This window comes from Salmo trutta, chromosome 22, assembly GCF_901001165.1.
Source record: "Salmo trutta chromosome 22, fSalTru1.1, whole genome shotgun sequence".
Taxonomy (NCBI): domain Eukaryota; kingdom Metazoa; phylum Chordata; class Actinopteri; order Salmoniformes; family Salmonidae; genus Salmo; species Salmo trutta.
This window is the reverse complement of record NC_042978.1, coordinates 24,690,603-24,706,016: the sequence shown is the minus strand read 5'-3', so window position 1 is coordinate 24,706,016 and position 15,414 is coordinate 24,690,603. Positions and strand designations below refer to the sequence as shown.

Below are 15,414 nucleotides of genomic sequence, written 5' to 3'. Positions count from 1 at the left end.
TATCTGTGGATTATGTGTTACCCAAGGAACTGGAACCAGAGAGAGAGAGAGAGGGTGCATATTGGTGGATTGTGAACAAAAAACAACTATTATCACTAAAGTTAATGTGTGGTCCTTGACTGTTTGATTCTATTACTGGCAGGGAAATAAAATAAAAGCCCTCCCATTACATTTGAATTATGTTGTACATTTAGGTGTGGAACACATTTCAGTAGTGCCTTATTCAACAGTGTCAGATCAGATATGTCCCCAAGTATGTAATGGGGTTTGGTCCTAGCTGATGTAGTGTGGGGACTGGCCCTGAAAGAGGGTTGCCTGCCTGCCTGCCTGCCTGCCTGCCTGCCTGCCTGCCTGCCTGCCTGCCTGCCTGCCTGCCTGCCTCTGGATGGATCCAGCTGCTGCTTAGATGTGCTGCAATTCACAGTGTGACCAAACTGGAGACTGGGGCGGCTCCTACTGCAGCCCATAAAGCTGGCACACACAAATGATAAGCGTTCAAATTACAGATAAGCCCAGACGCCACGGACAAGGATAATACATCAATGAAGGTGAGTGATGAGGCCGATTTGTCCACTGATGAGACGTGGATGAAAACTAATGTCAAGTACCTAGGTGTCAGCTGGCAAGAGGACAACTCCCCTGTTTGATGAATGACTGAGCGTGGTTATTCATAGTATCAACACAGAACAGTGTGTCACTGATATATTCACACTACAGTAGATGATGTTTCTAGAATCAACTAGACAGCGACTGGCACTGGCAGAGAGTGAAACCATAAATTAACCGCTAGGGTAAATCTGAGAAGGATCAAGGACTGTGACTGTTAATTGATATCAAATATTCCAGGTATTATATTAAGTTTGCCAATATCAAACAAAGGTCCTGTGGAGGTAATATAATCATCTAATCTTCTGCAACAATATCCATCACAATCTCTCAGAGTTGGCACTTTAATATGAGTTTTTATTGCATTTCTGTATTTGCATTCAACTACTGAGGGTACGAGACTTCACTCACAGGCGCTGGTATTTTCATTAAGATAAATAATATGTATTTCATTCCTTTCTTACCTCGGGGTAGAAAGAAAGAGGTGTGCTCACATTGTGAGTTTCTTTGGCCTAATAAATCACATGTCAGAAACCATTATTATTTAATCATTACATCCCATTATGACTGCTGTGTCATCTCCCTGCTTTCATCTCTGTGGATGAACTTCTATTCATCTTTATGACTCTTTATGTAATCTAATGAAGCAGTCACCTCATGAGAATAATTAAGGCATAGCTGTAAACATGGGAAGGCCAAACTGAGCAGAATCCAAAACCCGTTTTACACTATAAAACACTAACATATACAGCATCGTTCAACATTGTCATCTTGGGAAATTGAGCTTATGATAAAAAAAATGCCTGTAATGAAATACAACCAGTTTCTCTTTGAATGCAAACTATGATTTACATAATTAGCAACATTGTGCAGTAGATCGGAATCCCAGGATGACTTATTGAAATGGAACACACTTACTGTGATGATCAGCATGATGCCTTTCAGGAGGGTCAGTAGCGACGTGATTGGCTGAATGACCATTTGAGCCAGCAGGATTCCAAGAGATAGTGTCCAGGTAAACCCAGGAATGACATAGATATGGCTGTAGGTAGGTAGAGACAGACAGACACACAGACAGACAGACATGCAAACCACAGCATTAATGGCACACTATCAGAATAGCTCCCAAGATTAATAGACATTTTTTTTGTGTTAGGCTAATAGCTGTGCATCTTTTTCTAAAGAGACACCATTATTTTTCAACAAAGACCTGTCCTTAGTTTCCCTTAATCAGCAGAAAACATCGGTAATCACATAAAAAGAGCCTACACATAAATTGTTGGAAGGCAAGCAATTTTGACATGCACACAAAGTAAATGGTTTTCCCTATGGACTATAGGCCTACAGTATACGTCTGTTGTCAAAGATTACTAATGCCATTAATAAATATGATTAGCATTCATAGTGGCATACAATGGCTTCATTTCTCACTCAAATCATTTGGTTTGGCCAGAATAGACGGTGGGGACGGTGGATCCCACTAAGAGGGACTGAAATAACCTATTGATTAGTGCCTCCAGGGTGATCACTTGAAATTCACTGGGGTTTTTCTCTCCAATAACTGGCCTACTCTCTGAGCCTATATCCAGCAGATATCCCAAGCTAATAACATGTTCTTAATAAACCACTCAAGCATTCACATCGGCTGCACCCAGTCCAACTAGAAACAGTTACTCTGAATAATATTCAGGTTATGTATTTACTGGGGTGGAACAAAATAAATTACCTCTTCAAACTGATAAATGTAATTACAGCCAAATTCCCACGCAGACGAAGAAAAAAACAAAGATACTGGGAGCTCACTTTGACTCCACATTTGAGCCACCTTGCCACAGCTGCTACAATACAGAACATCCAGGCAAGTGTCCCTGTGCTCTTGCACTGCAATTCCCCTTCAAATCAAATCAAATTGTATTTGTCACATGCGCCGAATACAACAGGTGTAGACCTTGCAGTGAAATGCCTACTTACAAGTCCTTAACCAACAATGCAGTTTGAAGAAAATACAAAAAAAGTAAGAGATAAAAGTAACAAATAATTAAAGAGTAGCAGTAAAATAACAAAAGCGAGGCTATATACAGGTACAGAGTCAATGTGCGGGGGCACCAGTGTCAAGGTAATTGAGGTAATATGTACATGTCGGTAGAGTTGTTAAAGTGAGTATGCATAGATAATAACAGAGAGTAGCATCAGTGTAGAAGGGGGGGGGAGGCAATGCAAATAGTCTGGGTGGCCATTTGATTAGATGTTCAGGAGTCTTATGGCTTGGGTGTAGAAGCTGTTTAGAAGCCTCTTGGACCTAGACTTGGCGCTCCGGTACCGCTTGCCGTGCGGTAGCAGAGAGAACAGTCTATGACTAGGGTGGCTAGAGTCTTTGACAATGTTTAGGGCTTCCTCTGACACCGACTGGTATAGAGGTTCTGGATGGCAGGAAGCTTGGCCCCGGTGATGTACTGGGCCATACGCACAGCCCTCTGTAGTGCCTTGAGGTCGGAGGCCAAGCAGTTGCCATACCAGTGATGCAACCCATCAGGATGCTCTCGATGGTGCAGCTGTAAAACCTTTTGAGGATCTGAGAACCCATGCCAAATATTTTCAGTCTCCTGAGGGGGAATAGGTTTTGTCATGCCTTCTTCACAACTGTCTTGGTGTGCTTGAACCATGTTAGTTTGTTGGTGACGTGGACGCCAAGGAACTTGAAGCTCTCAACCTGCTCCACTACAGCCCTGTCGATGAGAATGGGGGCATGCTCGGTTCTCCTTTTCCTGTAGTCCACAATCATCTCCTTTGTCTTGATCACGTTGAGGGAGAGGTTGTTGTCCTTGCACCACATGGTCAGGTCTCTGACCTCCTCCCTATAGGCTGTCTCATCGTTGGCGGTGATCAGGTGATCACTGATGTGTCATCTGCAAACTTAATGGTGTTGGAGTCGTGCCTGAACGTGCAGTCATGAGTGAACAGGGAGTACAGGATGGGACTTCAACCCTATTCTTAGCCTATTGTACATACAGTATATGTACTAGTTAAAAATGTGTCCTGAATAATATTCACAGTGTTCAAAACATGATGCTCTTTCCATGACATAGACTGACCAGGTGAATCCAGGTGAAAGCTATGATCCCTCATTGATGGCACTTCAGTCAGTGTAGATGAAGGGGAGGAGACAAGTTAAAGAAGGATTTTTAACCTCTTCGCTGTAGGGGGCAGTATTTTCACGGCCGGATGAAAAACAAACCCAAATTAAACGGCCTACTACTCGGGCCCAGAGTCAAATATTTGCATATTATTAGTAGATTCGGATAGAAAACACTCTGAAGTTTCTAAAACTGTTTGAATGATGTCTGTGAGTATCACAGAACTCATATGGCAGGCAAAAACCTGAGAAAAATTCAACCAGGAAGTGGGAAGTCTGAGAATTGTAGTCTTTCAGACCATTTTCTATTGAAACTACAGTGTCTGTGGGGTCAATTTGCACTTCTTAAGGCTTCCACTAGATGTCAACAGTCTTTCAAAGTTGTTTGAGTCTTCTATGGTGAATTTTGACCGAATAACAGCCGGTTCACGCAGTGTACTGTCTGAGGTCATGTAGTTACTTCATGCGCATTCACGCATGGATAGCATTTTTTTTTCTTCTGTAATGAATACGCTATTGTCCGGTTGGAATATTATCGATTGTTTATGTTAAAAACACCCTAAGGTTTGATTGGAAACAGCGTTTGACATATTTATACAAACGGTAATGGAACTTTTGAGCTTTTCGTCTATTGATTTGCGCCCCCGTCTCGTTCCTTTTGGAATAGTGTTCTGGACGCGCCAACAAAACGGAGATATTTGGACATAAATGATGGACTTTATCAAACAAATGAACATTTGTTGTGGAAGTGGGAGTCCTTCCGAGTGCATTCCGGTGAAGATCAGCAAAGGTAAGAAAATATTTATAACAGTATTTTAGAGTTTTGATGACGCCGTGGCTTGATGGCTAACTGTATAGCTTGCATTGATGGTTGAGCTATGTACTCAGAATATTGAACAATGTGCTTTCTCTGTAAAGTTATTTTGAAATCTGACACAGCAGTTGCATTAAGAGGTAGTAAATCTATAATTCTTAAAATAATTGTTATATATTTTGTCAACGTTTATGATGAGTATTTCTGGAAATGAATGTGCACATTGTGGTCATTCACCGGAAGTTTTGAAGGCTAATAATTTTCTGAACATCACGCGCCAATGTAAAATGCTGTTTTTGGATATAAATATGAACTTGATCGAACAAAACATACATGTATTGTGTAACATGATGTCCTAGGAGTGTCATCTGATGAAGATCGTCAAAGGTTAGTGCTTCATTTTAGCTGGATTTTGGGTTTTTGTGACACATCTCCTTGCTAGGAAAATGGCTGTGTGGCTTTTCTTGTTTAGGTGGTGTCCTAACATAATCTAATGTTTTGCTTTCGCTGTAAAGCCTTTTTGAAATCGGACAACGTGGTTGGATTCAGGAGAAGTGTATCTTTAAAATGGTGTAAAATAGTCATATGTTTGAGATTTTTGATGTTCTGAATTTCGCGCCCTGCTGTTCCATTGGCTGTTGGCTAGGCGTTCCGCTAATGGGCAAGATACCTTGTAGAGTCGACACCTTGTAGAGTCCATGCCCCGATGAATTTAGTCTGTTCTGAGGGCAAACTCAATATTAATGTTTTGTACTCTCAGTGTAGTGTGTGTACTGTAACAGCGTTTGATTGCAACTTTTGTCCATCCCCTCATCCCTGTACGATTTCAAGGTCAATGGACTGTAGCCTGTCTGATGTTACTGACTGAGTTTTTTTCAGCCAAAGACAATATGTGATGAGCTTTGCTTTGAGCTGCATTAACAGATGCATTAACAGAGAGTATAGTCGAGTGGCTGAATTCAGTCAACAATAAATAAATGCATGTTTATGCATGGTATAAAATACACATTTCTGATACACCTGTACTATAAATGTACGTATAACTTTCAGCAGCCAGACATGAATAGTAGGCTATTTCATGCTTTGAATTCTGAAATCTATCGATCCTCCTTGTGATTTCCTGCTTACAGCATTATTTTCTTCCCCAAATATATTATCATAAAGAGCTCTTTCCACTGTTAACTGCTGAGCTGCTGAATATTACAGTGACAGTTAAAACAGACAATCAATAAACCCCTTGTCTAAAGTCCCACACATCTCTTTGAAATAGATTTGCTTTGAAGGCCATGATTTGTCTTCATGTTTTCCCAGATGTGCGCTGTAAGCATGTGAGTACAGAGGGGAGGGTGTGCTGGGAGGCTGGGGGCAGCATACAGTACTTTCAGAAAATATTCAGACACCTTGACTTTTTTCACATTTTGTTAGGTTACAGCCTTATTCTAAAATGTATTAAGTTGTTTTTTCCTCATCAATCTACACATAATATGAAGATGGCGCCAGAGGGGGTGGCTGCCGTCTTATCGGCTCTTAACCAACCATACTATTTTGTTTGTTTTTTTCGCATTGTTCGTAACTTGTTTTGTACATAATGTTGCTGCTACCGTCTTTATGACCAAAAAGAGCTTCTGCGATTACTCACCTCAGATTAGACAAACAGTTTTTCTTCAATGAGTCAGACGGGAGGGAGGTACTACAGACACCCGTCCAGGCCCAGATCGCCGGCATTTGCTGGAGAAGGAAACTGAGATTTTGCGGCAAAAGATCAGGGTGCCTTGTGAGGATCAGGCAACGAGTGGCTAACCTGCCCTTGCCTTCCGTCCTGTTAGCTAATGTTCAATCACTGGAAAATAAATGGGACGAACTGAAAGCACATATATCCTACCAACGGGACATTAAAAACTGTGATTTCTTATGTTTCATCGAGTCGTGGCTGAACGATAACATTAAGAACATACAGCTGGCGGGTTATACACTCTATCGGCAGGATAGAACAGCAGCCTCTGGTAAGAAACGGGACAGGGGCCTATGCATATATGTAAACATCAGCTGGTGCACGATATCTACGGAAGTCTCAAGGTTTTGCTTGCCTGTGGTAGAGTATCTCGATAAGCTGTATAACACACTATCTACCTAGAGAGTTTTCATCTGTAATTTTCGTAGCTGTCTACATACCACCACAGACCGATGCTAGCACTAAAACCGAACTCAATGAGCTGTATACCACCATAAGCAAACAGGAAAACGCTCATTCAGAGACGGCGCTCCTAGTGGCCGGGGACTTTAATGTAGTTAAACTTAAATCCGTTTCACCAAATTTCCACCAGCATGTTAACCTGTTGGGGATAGGGGGCAGTATTTGCACGGCCGGATAAAAAACTTACCCGATTTAATCTGGTTACTACTCCTGCCCAGTAACTAGAATATGCATATAATTATTGGCTTTGGATAGAAAACACCCTAACGTTTCTAAAACTGTTTGAATGGTGTCTGTGAGTATAACAGAACAGAACTCAAAACCTGAGAAGATTCCTTACAGGAAGTGGCCTGTCTGACCATTTCTTGCCCTCCTTGATCATCTCTATCCAAAACAGGGGATCTCTGCTGTTACATGACACTTCCTACGGCTCCCATGGGCTCTCAGAAGGCGGGAAAAAGCTGAATGATGTAATTCCATCCCCAGGCTGAAACACATTAGCGCGTTTGGCAAGTGCTCTTTCAGAGGGCCATCAGACTGAGGCTCGTGCATGAGGGGATCCCATGCTTTTACTTTCACTCTCTTTGTATTAAAAAACGATTTCCCGGTCGGAATATTATCGCTTTTTTACAAGAAAAATGGCATAAAAATTGATTTTAAACAGCGGTTGACATGCTTCGAAGTACGGTAATGGAATATTTAGAAATTTTTTGTCACGAAATGCGTCGTGCTCGTCACCCTTATTTACCCTTTCGGATAGTGTCTTGAACGCACGAACAAAACGCAGCTATTTGGATATAACAATGGATTATTTGGGACCAAACCAACATTTGTTGTTGAAGTAGAAGTCCTGGGAGTGCATTCTGACGAAGAACAGCAAAGGTAATAACATTTTTCTTATAGTAAATCTGACTTTGGTGAGTGCTAAACTTGCTGGGTGTCTAAATAGCTAGCCCTGTGATGCCGGGCTATCTACTTAGAATATTGCAAAATGTGCTTTCACCGAAAAGCTATTTTAAAATCGGACATATCGAGTGCATAGAGGAGTTCTGTATCTATAATTCTTAAAATAATTGTTATGTTTTTTGTGAACGTTTATCGTGAGTAATTTAGTAAATTCACCGGAAGTGTTCGGTGGGAATGCTAGTCACATGCTAGTCACCTGCTAATGTAAAAAGCTGGTTTTTGATATAAATATGAACTTGATTGAACAGACATGCATGTATTGTATAACATAATGTCCTAAGATTGTCATCTGATGAAGATCATCAAAGGTTAGTGCTGCATTTAGCTGTGGTTTGGGTTTATGTGACATTATATGCTAGCTTGAAAATGGGTGTCTGATTATTTCTGGCTGGGTACTCTGCTGACATAATCTAATGTTTTGCTTTCGTTGTAAAGCCTTTTTGAAATCGGACAGTGTGGTTAGATTAACGAGAGTCTTGTCTTTAAAATGCTGTAAAATAGTAATATGTTTGAGAAATTGAAGTAATAGCATTTCTAAGGTATTTGAATAACACGCCACGGGATTCAACTGGCTGTTGAGTAGGTGGGACGCCAGAGAGGTTAAATGTGCAACCAGAGGGGGAAAAAAACTCTCGACCACCTTTACTCCACACACAGAGTACAAAGCTCTCCCTCGCCCTCCATTTGGCAAATCGGACTATAATTCTATCCTCATGATTCCTGCTTACAAGCAAACATTTAAGCAGGAAGCACCAGTGACTCGGTCAATAAAAAAGTAGTCAGATGAAGCAGATGCTAAGCTACAGAACTGTTTTGCTAGAACAGACTTGAATATGTTCAGGGATTCTTCTGGCATTGAGGAGTACACTACATCAGTCACTGGCTTCATCAATAAGTGCATTGATGACGTCCTCCCCACAGTGACTGTACGTACATTCCCAAACCAGAAGCCATGGATTACAGGCAACATTCGCACTGAGCTAAAGGGTAGAGCTGCTGCTTTCAAGGAGCGGGACTCTAACCCAGAAGCTTATAAGAAATCCTGCTATGCCCTAAGACGAACCATCAAACAAGCAAAGTGTCAATACAGGACTAAGATCGAATCGTACTACGACAGCTCCGACGCTCGTCGGATGTGGCAGGGCTTGCAAACTATTACAGACTACAAAGGGAAGCACAGCAGAGAGCTGCCCTGTGACACAAGCCTACCAGACGAGCTACATAAACTCTATGCTCGCTTCGAGGCAAGTAACACTGAAACATGCATGATAGCATCAGCTGTTCCGGACGACTGTGTGATCACGCTGTCTGCAGCCGATGTAAGTAAGACCTTTAAACAGGTCAACATTCACAAGGCCGCAGGGTCAGACGGATTACCAGAACGTGTACTCCGAGCATACGCTGACCAACTGGCAAGTGTCTTCACTGACATTTTCAACCTCTCCCTGTCTATAATACAAACATGTGTCAAGCAGACAACCATAGTCCCTGTGCCCAAGAACACTGAGGTAACCTGCTTAAATGACTACCGATCCGTAGCACTCACGTCTGTAGCCATGAAATGCTTTAAAAGGCTGGTCATGGCTCACATCAACAACATTATCCCAGAAACCCTAGACCCACTCCAATTTGCATACCGCACCAACAGATCCACAGATGATGCAATCGCTACTGCAATCCACACTGCCCTTTCACACCTGGACAAAAGGAACACCTATGTGAGAATGCTATTCATTGACTACAGCTCAACGTTCAACACCATAGTGCCCTCAAAGCGCATCACTAAGCTAAGGACGCTGGGACTAAACACCTCCCTCTGCAACTGGATCCTCAACTTCCTGATGGGCCGCCCCCAGGTGGTAAGGGTAGATAACAACACATCAGCCACACTAATCCTCAACACGGGGGACCCTCAGGGGTGCGTGCTCAGTCCCATCCTGTACTCCCTGTTCACTCATGACTGCATGGCCAGGCACGACTCCAACGCCATCATTAAGTTTGCTGATGACACAACAGTGAAAGGCCTGATCACCGACAACGATGAGAGAGCCTATAGGGAGGAGGTCAGACACCTGACTGTGTTGTGCAAGGACAACAACCTCCCCCTCAACGTGATCAAGACAACGGAGATGATTGTGGACTACTGGAAAAGGAGGACCGAGCATGCCCCAATTCTCATTGACAGGGCTGTAGTGGAGCAGGTTGAGAGCTTCAAGTTCCTTGGCGTCCACATCACCAACAACCTAACATGGTCCAAGCACACCAAGACAGTCATGAAGAGGGCACGACAAAACCTATTCCACCTCAGGAGACTGAAAAGATATGGCATGGGTCCTCAGATCCTTAAAAGGTTTTACAGCTGCACCATCGTGCGCATCCTGACGGGTTTCATCACTGCCTGGTATGGCAACTGCTTGGCCTCCGACCGCAAGGCACTACAGAGGGTACTGAGTACGGCCCAGTACATCACTGGGGCCAAGCTCCCTGCCATCCATTTATACCAGGCGGTGTCAGAGGAAGGCCCAAAAAATTGTCAAAGACTCCAGCCACACTAGTCATAGACTCTTCTCTCTGCTACCACACAGCAAGCGGTACCGGAGTTCCAAGTCTAGGTCCAAGAGGCTTCTAAACAGCTTCTACTCTCAAGCCATAAGACTCCTGAACAGCTAATCAAATGGCTAACCAGACTATTTGCATTGCCCCCTGCCCTCTACACTGCTGCTACTCTCTGTTATTATGCATAGTCACTTTAATAACTCTACCTACATGTACATATTACCTCAATTACCTTGATACTGGTGCCCCCGCACATTGCCTCTGTACCGGTACCCTCTGTATATAGCCCCGCTATTATTATTTACTGCTGCTCTTTAATTATTTGATGTTCTTATTCCTTACTTTTTTTGTATTTTCTTAAAACTGCATTGTTGGTTAACGGCTTGTAAGTAAGCAGTTCACTGTAAGGTCTACACCTGTTGTATTCGGCACATGTGACAATACAAATTGATTTGATTTGTTTTGATAATACCCCATAATAATAATACCCCACATGTGAAAAATAAAAAAAAGTTTTTTAGCATTTTTTGCAAATTTAAAAAAATAAATAAACTGACATATCACATATACATACAGTGGGGGGAAAAAGTATTTGATCCCCTGCTGATTTTGTACGTTTGCCCACTTACAAAGAAATGATCAGTCTATAAATTTAATAGTAGGTTTATTTGAACAGTGAGAGACAGAATAACAACAAAAAAATCCAGAAAAACGCATGTCAAAAATGTTATAAAATGATTTGCATTTTAATGAGGGAAATAAGTATTTGACCCCTCTGCAAAACATGACTTAGTACTTGGTGGCAAAACCCTTGTTGGCAATCACAGAGGTCAGACGTTTCTTGTAGTTGGCCACCAGGTTTGCACACATCTCAGGAGGGATTTTGTCCCACTCCTCTTTGCAGATCTTCTCCAAGTCATTAAGGTTTCGAGGCTGACGTTTGGCAACTCGAACCTTCAGCTCCCTCCACAGATTTTCTATGGGATTAAGGTCTGGAGACTGGCTAGGCCACTCCAGGACCTTAATGTGCTTCTTCTTGAGCCACTCCTTTGTTGCCTTGGCCGTGTGTTTTAGGTCATTGTCATACTGGAATACCCATCCACGACCCATCTTCAATGCCCTGGCTGAGGGAAGGAGGTTCTCACCCAATATTTGACGGTACATGGCCCCGTCCATCGTCCCTTTGATGCGGTGAAGTTGTCCTGTTCCCTTAGCAGAAAAACACCCCCAAACCATAATGTTTCCACCTCCATGTTTGACGGTGGAGATGGTGTTCTTGGGGTCATAGGCAGCATTCTTCCTCCTCCAAACACGGTGAGTTGAGTTGATGTCAAAGAGCTCCATTTTGGTCTCATCTGACCACAACACTTTCACCAGTTGTCCTCTAAATCATTCAGATGTTCATTGGCAAACTTCAGACGGGCATGTATATGTATTCTTGAGCAGGGGTACCTTGCGGGCGCTGCAGGATTTCAGTCCTTCACGGCGTAGTGTGTTACCAATTGTTTTCTTGGTGACTATGGTCCCAGCTGCCTTGAGATCATTGACAAGATCCTCCTGTGTAGTTCTGGGCTGATTCCTGACCGTTCTAATGATCATTGCAACTCCACGAGGTGAGATCTTGCATGGAGCCCCAGGCCGAGGGATATAGACAGTTAATTTGTGTTTCTTTCATTTGCGAATAATCGCACCAAATGTTGTCACCTTCTCATCAAGCTGATTGGCGATGGTCTTGTAGCCCATTCCAGCCTTGTGTAGGTCTACAATCTTGTCCCTGACATCCTTGGAGAGCTCTTTGGTCTTGACCATGGTGGAGAGTTTGGAATCTGATTGATTGATTGCTTCTGTGGACAGGTGTCTTTTTTACAGGTAACAAGCTGCGGTTAGGAGCACTCCTTTTAAGAGTGTGCTCCTAATCTCAGCTCGTTACCTGGATAAAAGACACCTGGGAGCTAAAAATCTTTCTTATTGAGAGGGGGTCAAATACTTATTTCCCTCATTAAAATGCAAATCAATTCATAACATTTTTGACATGCGTTTTTCTAGATATGTTTGTTGTTATTCTGTCTCTCACTGTTCAAATAAACCTACCATTAAAATTATAGACTGATCCTTTCTTTGTCAGTGGGCAAACGTACAAAATCAGCAGGGGATCAAATACTTTTTCCCCCCACTATAAGTACTCAGACCCTTTACTCAGTACTTTGTTGAAGAACCTTTGGCAGCGATTTCAGCCTTGAGTCTTCCTTGGTATGACACTACAAGCTAGGCACACCTGTATTTGGAGAGTTTCTCCCATTCTTCTCTGCAGATCCTCTCAAGCTCTGTCAGATTGGATGGGGAGCGTTGCTATACAGCTATTTTCAGGTTTCTCCAGAGATGTTTGATCGAGTTCAAGTCCGGGCTCTGATTGGGCCACTCAAGGACATTCAGAGACTTGTCCTGAAACCACTCCTGCGTTGTCTTGGCTGTGTGCTTAGGGTAATTGTCCTGTTGGAAGGTGAAACTTTGCCCCAGTCTGAGGTCCTGAGCGCTCTGGAGCAGGTTTTCATCAAGGATTTCTCTGTACTTTGTGCCGTTCATCTTTGCCTCGATCCTGACTAGTTTCCCAGTCCCTGCCGCTGAAAAACATCCCCACAGCATGATGCTGCCACCACCATTCTTCACCGTAGGGAAGGTGCCAGGTTTCCTCCAGACGCGACGCTTGGCATTCAGGCCAAAAGTGTTCCATCTTGGTTTCATCAGACCTGAGAATCTTGTTTCTCATGATCTGAGAGTCTTTAGGTGCCTTTCAGCAAACTCCAAGCGGGCTATCATGTGCCTTTTACTGAGGAGTGGCTACCGTCTGGCCACCCTACCATAAAGGCCTGATTGGTGGAGTGCTGCAGAGATGGTTGTCCTTCTGGAAGGTTCTCCAATCTTCACAGAGGAACTCTGGAGCTCTGTCAGAGGGACCATTGGGTTCTTGGTCACCTCCCTGACCAAGGCTCTTCTTACCCGATTGCTCAGTTTGGCCGGGTGGCCAGCTCTAGGAAGAGTCTTGATGGTTCCAAATTTCTTCCATTTAAGAATGATGGAGGCCACTGTGTTTTTGGGGACCTTCAATGCTGCAGAAATGTTTTGGTACCCTTCCCCAGATCTGTCTCGGAAATCTACGGACAATTCCTTCAACCTCATGGCTTGGTTTTTGCTCTGACATGCACTGTCAACTGTGGGACCTTATATAGACAGTTGTGTGCCCTTCCAAATTATGTCCAATCAATTGAATTTACCACAGGTGAACTTTAATCAAGTTGTAGAAACATCTCAAGGATGATCAATGGAAACGAGATGCACCTGACATCCAGGGTCTGAATACTTATGTAAATAAGGTATTTCATTTTTATTTATTTTTTACCTTTACCTATTTACCTTTCCCAAGTCAGTTAAGAACAAATTCTTATTTACAATGACGGACCACCCCAGCCAAGCACTAACCCAGACAACGCTGGGCCAATTGTGCACCACCCTATGGGAATCCCAATCACGGCCGGTTGTGATACAGCCTGGAATCGGACCAGGGTCTGTCGTGATGCCTCTAGCACTGAGATGCAGTGCCTTTGACCGCTGTGCCACTAAAATTTCTAAAAACCTGTTTTCGCTTTGTCATTATGGGGTATTGTGTGTAGATTGCTGAGGATTTTAAAAAATGTCATCAATTTTAAAATGAGGCTATAACGTAGCAAAATGTGGAAAAAGTCAAGGGGTCTGAATACTTTCCGAAGGCACTATAGGCTGTGTGGGGAGAGTGACAGTGTGAAATAATAGCATCCACAGTCCAGATGGGAGTATTGACAGTGTGGATTTGTCTGTAACATCCTTATTTCTGCACGCTGGAGCTGACACCACACCAGAGTAGCATGATAGGGCATACCGCCATAAGGGAAACAAGAACCATTCTTAAAACCTGGACTCTGAATCACTGAATCGCTCACTACAAGCTCACTGGAAAATAAACTGAATTGCTCACCACAAGCTCACTGGAAAAGAAACATCTAAGGCAGGCTTTGCTGGTTTTTACTAACTAATGAGCAATATAGACAGTCTTATACTCAAGCAGGAAGCTAAATAAGAAGATAATGAACTCACCCCGTTCAAATCACAAACTATACATTTTTGCATCACAGAAAAACAATAAATAGCTCTCAGGAATGACTCTGAATAGCTTTACAACACTAACATCCCCCATTAGTGTTACTCTTATTACTTACTAACTTACTACTCTTGGGCAGTTTGGCTATTCAAATCCATGCCCTTTCAGACTAAACAGAGGCAGGAGGATATATGTTAGTATGATAATAAAGTGAGGCTAGCTGTCTGTGTAGATTCATCAGCCTGCCATCCCAGGGCTCCTCTTCACAAAGCACTTTTCAAATGAAATACTCTAGCAGACCACACCAAGAGGAGAGGAGGAGAGATAGCCGTAAGCAGTAAGCAATAACACAGCTCAAAGCGTTTAAGGATAATTTTCCCAGATAAATAAACAGATTAATTATTAATATCCGAGGAACTTTAAAGTGCTTTCATGGTTTGGTTGCTTGGTAGATAAACGGATCCTTTCAGCCTGATAACAGAGTATTATTTCTTGTTGTGGAATTTGTCTCTAGTGTATGTTTTCAGAGGAAGCTAGAGGAAGTGCTTTAATTAAAATGAAAAAGCTCTGTACTCCGAGCTCCACCTTACTCAAGGGCAAAAGGAACATCAGAGCAACTTTTAAAAGGTAAAAGGCAAGTTTAGGAGATCAAATTCTGCTCTGATTTTAGATATCAGCCTTGGTGATATACCTCACAATCTTTCACATAAGAGGTTAAGATCATTTCTAATAAAAAAAAAAACATCCAAACAAACAACTCATCAAACCTGAGAATACAGTGTGAAAGTCTATACATAGAACTAACTATCCTGTTCCTCAAACATTATCACCATTTCCCATCAGAGGCCCAACAGAATTTCCAGACTGGCAAAAGAGATTGAGATACGCAATTATCTCAAGGACAGACCCAGCAGAAATGACAGAAACTAGTACCAGGTTGCAATTAGAGGCACTTTTTTATTGAATTAAGATACCGTATGCTGTTCTTGGAGAGGCTACCAGAGTCTGCTTAT

The 15,414-nt window shown here is 42.6% G+C and overlaps 1 protein-coding gene across 2 annotated transcripts in view; it reads right to left on the bottom strand.

Moving 5' to 3' along the window:
- The window catches only part of LOC115158418 (uncharacterized), a 103,917-nt gene that overhangs the window by 60,037 nt on the left and 28,466 nt on the right, over window positions 1-15,414 (bottom strand). For both annotated transcript variants that reach the window (XM_029707335.1, XM_029707337.1), the window contains one exon: window positions 1,525-1,648. In XM_029707335.1, coding sequence (XP_029563195.1) covers window positions 1,525-1,648 — 124 coding nt within the window. The remainder of the gene's footprint in view (window positions 1-1,524; window positions 1,649-15,414) is intronic.